Source organism: Punica granatum, chromosome 1, assembly GCF_007655135.1.
Source record: "Punica granatum isolate Tunisia-2019 chromosome 1, ASM765513v2, whole genome shotgun sequence".
In the NCBI taxonomy this organism is placed as follows: Eukaryota; Viridiplantae; Streptophyta; class Magnoliopsida; order Myrtales; family Lythraceae; genus Punica; species Punica granatum.
The window spans coordinates 2,571,592-2,583,782 of record NC_045127.1 but is presented as its reverse complement, the minus strand read 5'-3'; the positions used below and the strand labels follow the sequence as shown (position 1 = coordinate 2,583,782).

Below are 12,191 nucleotides of genomic sequence, written 5' to 3'. Positions count from 1 at the left end.
GCGAGGTCTGCCAAAGAATATCCCGACTCATCCCAATATAATTTGAGTCGCAATTCTGCCGGCCTTGATAGTTCCGCCATCCAGCCGTATATAGGAATGATCTGAGCAGTTCCTGCTGTGATTCCATGCATTTTTCGTGATCAAATTGATCATGAGATCGATCGAGAACATCAAGATTTTGGGCGTCAATCCCTTACAGAAGAAGCACATCCTAATCCTAGAAGACTGCCCAAGCTTTACAAACACAAGCCAATTCATCCTCACCCCTTTGATATTATTTATACCAGCCTGTATGTGTGACTAATCTGAGTGATCAGGGTGATCTTAGCAAGCCTGATCAGACGACCTCACCGGAGGGCCCCCCCTCCATTCTCCCCCTTCCCTTCCCTTCCCTTCCCCCAGCTGGTTCCCCCACACCGAAAGAATAAAAGGAAAATAATAATATTAATAATATTAATAATTTATAGGAAACACCAAAAGGATGCGGTTTAGAAAATTTAACATTTTCGTTACAAGATTGTAATGAAGAGACTAAATAGTCTAAATTGGTGGATGGAATGGCAACCTTTAGGCTAAAGTGGTGGCGAAAATATTTCAGGGATAAAATTGATCATGGCAAACAAAAATTTCGAGAATCACAGTGATATTTAACTCGTTGAACCAACATATAAACTATAAACTTTCTTGGGAAGCTCTTACGAAAATTATAGGAAATTTTATGATGCAGTCATTGTATTATGTATGACAATATTCTAATATATGTTCCAAGTCTTCGCCAACTACATGTGTTACGAGAGAAGGTACTGTGTATAATAAGTATATTACGTGACGTTGTGTCATAAGAGAGATAAAAAAATATTTTTGTGAATGATAGATTTTTTTTGTGATTATTCTAAAAATCCTTACTAATTTATGAAATTCTAATTGACTTGTGACATATAATATATAATATATTAATTACATATAAAACTTTGTTGTCTTTTGTCTGGTTGAATTATCAACCATATGAATTAACCTAATCCTTGATTCGAGGTTTTAGCTATCCTTACGTACGGAAGCACTGCATGTCTTCAAATTTGAGGCCAAAAAATTAAAAGAGAAGAAGGGGATGGAACGGTGGACAACCGCAAACCCGGTAGACTTGTACATGTTCTAAAATCAAAGGACTTGTCGGTGTCTTTCGTGTGATATATGAAATTTCATTTGATCCGATCATTATCTAAATATTCAGTGCGTACGAGGTTACCGTTTGGTTTTGGAAAAATATTCTATTTCACTCAAATCTTCATTCAAGTTAACAACATAATCATTATTTTTTTATTTTTTCTCGCATTTAATAATAAATTATCACACTATTTTTTTCTAATCATTGTTACAATCAATTTTTTAACAATAAATTCCTCATTTACTTTTATATTCATATATACATAAGTTTTTATCTTTTTTTCAATTTAATAATAAATTCTCACACGAGTCACACCTATATGGGTGGAATAAAATGGAGTAAAATCTTACTCCAAAAAGCAATTGAACCCAAGATTGCTCACACAAATACGTGCGATATAAGATTTTTTTTTGGCTATATTCTCTTTCATGAAATTGTTCTTTTTTTTTCATATGGATTTTTTCCCTTTTTCTTTTATAAAAATTTACGTATATAAGAAAAAAATTAATTAGTTTACTGAAATCGGCCACAATTGCAAAATAAATACCTCTCTTATTATATAATAGATCATAAATAATAATAACAACAATAACAATAATCATAATAATAATAAATCATATTACATTCATAACGCTTGATTTTGAAAATAGTGAGTAAACTAAATATTAGTAATCTGATATTGTAACTGTCAATTCTTTATTAGTCCGCTTCACCTTCACCAAAAAATATTTTCGTCGTCGTCGTCATCATCATCATTTTACGTATGTCTAGACTATGCGGGGACATCCTCAATTGTCAGACTCTTTTGAATTGTGCTTAGCCAAAATAAACGAAAAGCTCGTCAAAAGTGAGGAAAGAGATTTTGCACTAGCACAAGTCATCGTCAGCATTATAAGTTCATAAATTCGATTCTTTTCAGGGGGACATTCGTATCTCTTTATTTAGATTTATTATTTTTATTCCTATATTAAATCATAAACATTCTTTATACAAAAATATTGCCAAAAGTTGCTTATCCAAATATTACCCCTTTTCTCATCCCCTTAGCCTTAAAAGAACTTTATAGAAAGTTTATGCTTTGGTCCCCGGCGGCTGGCGCTATGTTGACCTTTCCAGTTCCGTACAACCTCTTTTGAAATAGAATGTGCTTTCTGAGCTCATCAACTAAAAGTCTAAAATTGATTTTAATATTTGTAAAAATACAATAATGGATGAGGGTGATATTATATCATCAATTATGATCTCCCATAAGATCAAGATCCATCCATCCTCCCAACACTACAACTCAAATAGATTTCAAGGCACAACAAACTCAACCTTACTTTTTTCGTTTTGGGAGGAAACCTTTTACAATTTTTTTGTTTTGATAGATAATCAGCCTTTTACATGCCATGATTTTGTCTCTGTTAGGATTTGAGGCAAAAATACACCTTACATTAATATTGCAACCGTATTTTTTGAGTCAAACTTAAGGCAGATGAATACATATCCCTAATTTGATAATAAGCAACCAATGGCATTGCCTCTAAATAACGGGTCTAAGTGGCAAATATTTTGCCTCTAGATAATTTAAGGAAAGCATATAATTGCCTTTGTGATTGTTCAACTATGTCTCTTACATATGCCTCTACTGACCCATATATATGGAGGTAATAGTTTTATCCCTAATTTTATTTCAGGGCAAAAATAACTTTAGACAATTAGCTATAGGAACAATTAAAATTGCCTATAATAATTATATTAGAAACATCTATATTTGCCTTAATTTGTGACAAAAAAAAAAGTTAAGAATATACGCCTATGGCTACAATGTTATTTCTCCCTCTCTCTTTTTTTTTGTTACAATATAATAAAATACAAATCCTAAATAATTAATAATGAGGCATGCATAACCCCACTACGAGAATCGAACATGTAACCTTTTGGTTGACAAGCGAGAGTGTGCGCTACTGCATGATATCCTCTTTCTCAATGTCTCCATGTCCCGCCATTGTATCTTTTAGTTTTTCTATTATTTAAGCTTCAGCCTCTCTTTACTTACAGAAAATAATAACTAATTTATAGTTTCAAATTCTTATTTTTGTAATTTCCACAAATTTGGATTCACTTTTAATATAATCCCAATTTTTGCTATTACAAAATATAATATCAATAACAATGATAAGAAATTGACAAACGGAATTAAAAATAATCGCAAGTACCCTCGAAAATGATATGTAAACATAAGACTATTCCGGCACCGGAAAACCCAAAAGAATATGTCAACATCAATTATGCTGGTTCAGTGAAAGGACTAGGGAAGCATTGGTTGAGGGGACTGATATCTTCAAGAATATCCTTTGTGAACAAAAGGAGGGTAGGGAGGAATACGTTTGAGGGTGAAAGTTTTATTATTATAAAAGAGGGGGGCGATTTACAGCTAGCCAGCAAGGGCAAAAAGAAAATAATTATTAGGTAACTATCAAATAAAAAATAAAATAATTATAAGCTGAAATAAACGAAACAAAGTGCAAAGAGGCATATATATGTCTCATAATTAATGACAAGTTGTATTTTTTCCGATTAATAAAGGCAAAAGGCATATATGTCTCATTTACTTCTTCATTTTTCTCCAGAATTTTCACTGTGTATCCACACAATGCCTCACTTGAATTTTTATTCAAATTGGAGTATAAACGATTATATGTCAGCAATAAATATCAAGCCAATACAATTCGTCAAATACTAACTTAAATTTATTATATTTCCTAGTAATCAATTTAATTCCGATGCTCTCAATAAAGTTGCTATAACTTTTGTAATTTTTTCAATTTATTTATAGTTCTTTCGCTCATTTTAATTATGGAGTTTTCAAGTTTTGATATTTTCTGAGAAGATTTAGTTATGCGTATAAAGGATTTTGTTGGGTTGTGGTTTTTTGGGATTTAAGTATTCTGCATTTTTTTTAAAATTGTTGTTGCTACTATTAATGCTTCAAAATAAAGTCATATTATTTTTAAAAAAATAGAGCTGCACACTAAACAAAATCTCCCAATTTCTCGTTGGAAAAAAATCTCTCAATTTCAGAATACTAGAGTTATACCCGTGCTACATATAGAAAATTACAATATAATTAAAATTATGTAAATTATGTATATAGAAATACAATAAAGTTCGATTATCCCCGCTCGAGATACTTTTGGTTTAATCAATTTCTTTTATAATAGTTAATTGGATATATTGTATGAAGAATCATAAAATTATACCAAAAAGAAGAAAAAATGAGAATGTCGTTTATATGAGAGAGATATGGAAGAGAGGGAGGGAGTGGTGGAGAAAAAATAGCAGTAGTTTTTCTTGCTCAGTTGCAAAACAAAAAGAATTTCTCCCTTTATAAGTTATATCAGAATAATAGAAAAAGATAACTTTTGAATAATATGACAGTTAACAAAATCATCTTTCCTTTTAAAAAATAAAGCCAACAATATTCTTTTTCCTTTTTTTGGTAAGGGAATGGGCAAGAACCTAAATAAAAAATTAAAGCATATAGAAGTGGGTACAGAAGTCCCAATGATATCACATAATATAAAATGACCAGGGCCGTTAAGAACCGAATCAAGATAACATACTTCAAGAGAAAAAGAGAAAGCTCTTCGTGCATGCCAATCGAGCTATTACCCGAGTTCGAGTCTTAAAATGCATATATATAATGCCCAATTCCAACACATTTGAATGAGACTGTCTAGTTTTCTCTTCCTCTCCAGTGACTCGTGGCATAATGAAATTACTGGCTTATTTGGTTTCATAGTAAAATTTTAAAATCCTACTTTAACTTAATTTTACTCACAACAAAACAAAATAACTTATACAAAATCAAAGGGTGAGCCCCATTTATACCACTATTTTTCAATAACAAAATAAAATAACTCATACAAAGTCAAATGGTGGACCCAATTTATATTACTTTTTTTCAAAATCAAAATCTGATTTTAAAATCTTACTTTTAAACCAAACGCAGCATACATATCCTATGGGCCAATACTTCTTAAAGAATGACTTCTTTTTCTTCTTTTTTTTTAAGTGTCGCGTAACATCCGAAAGTTCAAATGAGTGCCTACTAATTCATATTCAAGTCTTACGGATTCACTAAAGGGTAAAATTTTGTTTAGTTTAGTTTTTTTTTTCTTGTGGTCAAAGGGTAAAACTCCTTTAATTGTGTAATTTATGCATTCACTAAATTTGAATTCGAAACTTCACTTAAGTATAATAGACACCGAACCACCTCAATCAATCCGCATAAGGAAGAAAGACATATTGTGCATTTTCTTTAATCTAATGAAGAGAAATTCATATAACATAATATAGAGACTTCTTTATTATTTAACGCTGCTCTAGACAATGCACGACTCCATGACTAAGTTTGGGATGTAATCCACCATGTTTTCTTTATACTTCATCGGACTTATGCATACGGATTTTCATATCCTAATAAGATCTATAAGATAGAAATATATATATATATATACAGAGAGAGAGAGAGAGAGAGAGAGAGAGAGATAACGCACATCATCAATCTTTGCTAACAACCGTGCATCTTATAATTAACCTTAAGCCCATCTGGCGAGCAGGGACATGCAACCCGCCCCTGCAAGGAGAGACGCATTGACCCACAGTTGCAGCCTCCCATTCTTTTGCATCTTCGGGCTCATGAAGTCGGCGGCGCATAGGTCCACCAGTGCCATGTAAATGAGGATCCCCGCCGAAGCAGCATTGAATATCCCCTCGACGATCAGTGCCGTGGGGCTATTCTCATTGTACATGTTGGATACGCCAATCCCAACGGCGATCCCGACAGGGGTTGTGAGGGAGAAGAATAACGCCATGACGACCACTGCACGGGACCTGAACTTTGCCTGAGCGATGCAACCACCGAGGCCCATGCCCTCGAAGAATTGGTGAAAGGTTAGCGCACCCACGAGTGGCCTAATGATCTTTGGACTTTGTGAGGCCCCGAGCGATATCCCTATAATCACCGAGTGCGTGATTATCCCCACCTCTAGGACCTGCCAGGCCCCCACGAACAACCAAGTTAATCGACATGTACTCATAGATGGCAAGTAACAAATCAAATTAACAAAAGGGAAGGGAATTGGACCCTAGCTAATGATTGATTACACAGATCGATCTAGGGACTGGATGAATGTTTCTCAGAAAAGATGAATCAATACGTGCATAATTGATTTTCTCAGTTTTTGCTTTTTCTTAACCCACATTTATAATTTATTCAATAAACCAATTAGTATGTATAAAAGGATATTCAACTTTCGGGCATGCAGTCAGAAGACTTTATCGAATCAATAATCTTTGCGTGAATTTTGTGCCACTACCCTGAATCATTCTCATAGTAATTTTGATTATAATATTTCGAACTGGATTTTTCTAGATGACAAATTTCTGTACCTTTTTTATTTCATTTTCCTTTTTTTATATGCACCATCTGATATCTAGAAATCTAATAAATATCGTTTACTCCAAGTTTAAACCGAATCGATTCATTAAAGGGTAAAACTCTCATAACATTAAATTTTCTCTATGAAGAAAATTTGAATTTACCCATGTATAATTATTATGTTGGTTTTTACTATTGTAATATATTAATAAAAATTAGTTATTATTTTGAAATTTATTATTTTTATATGTCAATAAGACATCGTTATTGACCTCAGTGATGCTCGGGTCCTGGATCCGCTCCTGTAGTCATCTCTCCTTCTTTTACTATGTTTAATTGATGATTATAGCTTTTCTTTTAACCGAAAAAGTATATATAGTATGTATAATATACTTTTTTGCTAGGTGTATGTATAACATTCTGGACATGAATGAACGGTGCGTTTGGTTTCAGAGTTAAAGTAACTTTATAATATTCTGGACATGAACGGTGTGTTTGGTTTCAGATTTAAAATAATTTTTAGTTTTATTTTTATTTTGATTGTGAAAAATGACAAAAGAGATGAGAGTATAAATATGACTTGAAAAACGTATATTTTTATTATATAGTGTATTGATTTAGAGTTAAAAGTTAAAAATTTTAATTTAAAAAATATATATTTTTATTGTGTAGTGTATTGAGTTAAAGTTACTTTACAATTCAAACATAGCGGGAGTCCCTCAGGGTCTTCACTTCTGCTCTGACACACGTGGTCTAGTAGAATTTAGGGCCCATGCTAAGGGGTGTTGAATGGAAAGCCAAGAAGAGAAAAGATGCCGGAGAACCATTTTCTAAGGCAATTATTAAAAGAGATATAGTAAATAAATATTTGCACCAGAATTCCAAAGGACGACTGACGACCGGTCTTCCAACATCGTGCCAGATAAAGATAAGCTAATTCCCAACCAATTAATCAGAGACTTATGTATACAAAAAGGAACCTATGAATATCGATTTGTAAGACTATCTATTATCGGAGAACAAGTTGAAATTACTGCACTACTCTGATATTTATTAGTGATTTGGAGTCGCAATTGCGCCAGATAATGATGATTCGATGACCATTAACAACAATAAATGTCCTAAAAAAAAAAGGGCGGTAACTCGTGCCAAATTTGTACATGAACTTGGGCAGGTATATAAGGTCAAACGCAATCTACATGATCATTGCAATATTAATACGATTAAAAATATAGAGATAATATATATCGTTTTACTTAATGATTAGAATATAATAAATTTAATTTAAAAGAAATATATCTATTTAAAATTGGTACTTAAATTAATTTTTTAGATATATTCATAGTACGTAGAAGGATGATTGCATTAACATATAAGAAAAGAATTTACTCGATTAAATACAAATTCTAATAGTACATATAAAAAGAAATAGTGTTCATATATATATATATACACCCACTTATATATTCATATGAAAAATATATCAAGTATTTAATTTTATTGTATTTAATTCATGAATGATAACTCCATTTATAACTCTTTTTAGTACGTAAATAATTAAATTAAATTTTATAATAAAACTTTCATATTTCAAAATGAGATTTACAATTATCATGTAAACTTTTCATTGTACATTTATAATAAAGATCTTAATAAGTAATTAATATGTATCCATAACATGAACTAATTAGAGATAATTAGTTGAATATAATTCATTCGAAAAATGCGTTGAAATACATTTAATCTAAGCAAAGTGAAATTATAAAGACATGTATACATATATTAATTCAAACTACTCTCACGAGATTGTTCCGTTCGTGTAACGAGAGCTTTCCATATTGACTCATGAAATTCTTCTATTTGTGTCCCTCAACTCGTTGTCAGTTGTCTCTTCGAGTCTCCCCAATAAAATTTTTACAATTTATATATTTCGAATTAAATTTTTACAATTTATTTACAAATATCAAATTAATATCACTATTTTCAAATTTTTATTTATTTCTAATTTTTTACACATTATAAAATTAGTAATATTAATAATGTCAACAAATTCCCGTGCATGGCGCTAGTTATATGGCTAGTTCATTATGAAGTTAAGAGTTTGCTGATCTCTCTTAAATGACGCATTCATATTCCGCTCTTTGATTTTTATGTAATATAATTGATTGATTAGTTTGACGTAAAAATTAATTACCTGTGAGATGACTTTGTGCCGGAGAAGTTCCAAAGTGGCAGAGTCGTCCTGTGGAACCGGGCCGTGGGCGTGGCCATGGTTGGCATGGGTGTGGAGGTGGACTTGCCCTGCAAGGGCACCGCCCGCCTCCTTGTCCTCATCATTGACTTCATGGGGGCCGCCGGCCTTATAGAAGTGCCTCCTCGTGTAGTACGATGTTGCAAGCATGTCAATCTGCAGCGTCCCTATCGCCGCCAGCATTGCCACGAAACTGGCGAAGGGGAAGCTCCCCCACACATCGCCAGGGAGGCAGGGCGAGGTGAGGCTCTCGTACGCATCGGGTAAGACATGGATGAACCCCGTGGATAGGATCACCCCCGCAGCGAAGGCCTTCACTATGAAGAAGACGTCCCCCTTGCGGAGCACAGGGACCACCTTTCCTAGCATGGGGAGACAGACGCCGAGCGCGCCCGCCATGAGGATCGAGACGATGGCCGCGAGCTTGTAGCTGAGGGCGGCAGTCTTGTCCCGGTCGTGGCTCTCCTTTTCGCAAGTGCACTCCCCAAGGGCCAATGGAACCGGCAGGAGGAGTAAGCAAATGGAGGTCGGCCCGAGGAGGGCCACATGGTGGTGGGTTCGGGTCATGCTTCGATCGATTGGACAAACAATTCGAAGAAGATGGGAGGGGAGTACGTCGGGGAGTCTGCTCTTAAGTAAGTGCCATTGGTACAGTGTACAGTGGAGAGAAGATGAATTGATGAAGACGTCCCTCGAGACTTTTGGGGGGGACAGCACACCAAAGCAACACCCAGCCTCCCAGGGGCATCGAAGTGCAATACAAGGACACAGTTTTTTGTCTTTTCTGTCTGCGCTTCACGTTAAGAGTTTGATTTATTTTTTTTTATTCGAAAAATCAACTGGTCCGGACAAATTTAAATTAAATCGATCTGCTCATCCAGGGATAGAACCCTCGTAATCGTGAATTTTCTTTATTTACAAAACTCGATGCAAGACAATAATTTGAAAAAACGAATGGTGAAACTTTTAGATTAACCCACACTGAAATAGTTTTTATCTTCGTTCAATTTAAAATTAAGTGAAATTCAAATTCAATTCTTGAAACTTATGTATTGCACTCTACATGGTAATTTGAGCCTAGCGTCTGCTACGGCAGGGATAGTAAAAGTTTCAAGGTCATTATGACTCGTGTGAAACTTGCCTACGCACTACTCGCGGAGTAAACGGAGAAAAATAAAAAAAAGGATGTAGTGCATCGAAAAAAAAAAGAATATACATATATAAATGATGTAGGTTAGGTCCCACAAGAGATGTCCGTCATTATGACTCGTGTGAAGCTTGCCTACGCACTACTGACCGAGTAAACGGAGAAAAAAAATAAAAAAAAAAAAAGGATGTAGTGCATCGAAAAAAAAAAGAATATACATATATAAATGATGGAGGTTATGTCCCACAAGAGATGTCCGACATGGGAGGGCGGGAAATTACGCCATGTCAAAAGATTTCGAAGGGTCCTATGTGACGAGACAACCCACTACATGGTTTTTATCAGGAGCAGGTGATGTCATGTAACTGAGCTAAACCAGAAGCTGCTCTTACGTAGAGAAATAATCATCAGTGGTGATATATCATAAGATCAACATCGATCTTCCCGAGTACTATGAATATCACCCCAATCCCATGAATGGCATTGTTTTGACCAAAAAAAAAACAGAGAGAGAGAGAGAGAGAATGGCATTGTAGGCAGTCCTCTATGTAAGAATTTTGGGCATATTCTTAACCTTGATGGACCATCATTGACTTCCCATCATAATATACAAATAAACTTTTTCACATAAACAACCAATTAATATAATTTACATGTCATCAAATCATTTATAGATACATATAAATTATGCATTTAATATGCATTAAATGTATCAATTTAAATATTTAATATTATTTTCTACAAAGATTCATAAAATTTCTTTTATGTTTTAGGATATACTTCATATAAAAGTATCTTGTGACTTTTCTGTCTCGAATAATATATCTTTTCATTATAGAAGTTCATGCTTTGAAAATTTATAAATATATATTGTAGATAGATTTTTTACTCTTATTTTAGAATTGCTATAATTTAAGTATATTTACTTAACACATCAATAATGTTACTAATGAAGAATTTCTTGTGTATTAAAAATTTATTTATTTATATATTTTAATTCACATTGTAGAGAAAAAATAAGACATTAGTAGTTCCATTATAATCATCGAGTCTTAAATTTCTAGAAAAATATATATACGTCAAAATTATATAAACATCGATGGAAGAAGTTTGTTTCAAAAATACTTATTATGTATATCTATATATTATTTGATCTAAATGAAATGGATAAATTTATTTTCATATTTTTATCTATATTTTTGTACAAGATGAAAACCACTTACTTAAACTCTAACAATTTTTTTTATAAAATTTTAAATTTTTGTTCATAGTAATCTATTTAAGATAAGTCTAATGGCATCATACAAGTAATTCATTCATACTAACAAATAAAAGATTTTATTTCAAAAAGGATTTAAATGAAACAATTTTAAAAGATAAGGACTGAAATAATAATTGAGAAAATAACATAAGTCTATTTTGAGGAAGTCTACTGTGGGAATTAATTTTGAAAAGAAGTCTTTACTTTGGTGTAAAGCTCGATCTAAAGAGTGATAGAACTATACCATGTATGCAAAATCAATTAGGGTTAATAACAAAAAAAACACAAATTTTTCACATTTTAATGATTCTAACACGAACTTTTTTCCTTAACTTAAAAATACATAAACTTTTGATAATATAATAATTCTAGCACGGTGTCAAATTTTCGTTAATTTAAACGGAATCGAGACCACATAGGGCGCCGGCAACTCCAATCGAGGAGGAGAGTGCCGGCGTCCTCCCTCTCTCCCCGATTGGGGTCGTCGGCGCCCTCTCTGACCCCGATTCCATCTAAATTAACTGAAAATTTGACGTCGTGCTAGAATTATTATCAAATCGAAAGTTTGTGCATTTTTAAGTTAAGGAAAAAAATTGTACTATAATTGATAAAATGTGAAAAGTTTGTGTTTTTTTTTGTTACCCAATAAATTATTAAGAATTGGAATAAAGATTGCTCAAAAATATTTTTTGAGTAAGTTATATCTATTTTTTTGTCACAAGGGAAGCACATGTGCCTAGAGTAATGAAACAAAAATCTTTATACTAATAAAAGGATACAAATAGGCCCACCAAGTAACGAACTTGGAACCTCTTAGTTATCAAGTAGGGGCACGAGCCATTGCACTATACCATTTTTTGATAAGCTATATGTATTTTAAATAATACCATCGTGAGTTAATTCAAGTAATTCGATATTTGCTTCCCTTAAGTAAAGTTT

At 33.0% G+C, this 12,191-nt stretch overlaps 1 protein-coding gene across 1 annotated transcript; it reads right to left on the bottom strand.

Moving 5' to 3' along the window:
* Positions 1–5,441: 5,441 nt before the first annotated feature.
* Positions 5,442–9,550, bottom strand: LOC116192216 (zinc transporter 8-like). Its single transcript, XM_031520694.1, has 2 exons — positions 8,788–9,550; positions 5,442–6,207 (listed from the first exon to the last, which is right to left on the bottom strand). Exons 1-2 carry the CDS (start codon positions 9,409–9,411, stop codon positions 5,752–5,754), a joined length of 1,080 nt encoding a protein of 359 aa, XP_031376554.1. The 5' UTR covers positions 9,412–9,550; the 3' UTR covers positions 5,442–5,751.
* Positions 9,551–12,191: the final 2,641 nt, after the last annotated feature.

Coding starts and splice junctions, on each gene's coding strand:
- LOC116192216 (XM_031520694.1), bottom strand. CDS start 9,411: ATGACCCGAACCCACCACCATGTGGCCCTCCTCGGGCCGACCTCCATT. Junction 6,208..8,787: donor GGCACAAAGTCATCTCACAG/GTAATTAATTTT, acceptor GGGGCCTGGCAG/GTCCTAGAGGTGGGGATAAT.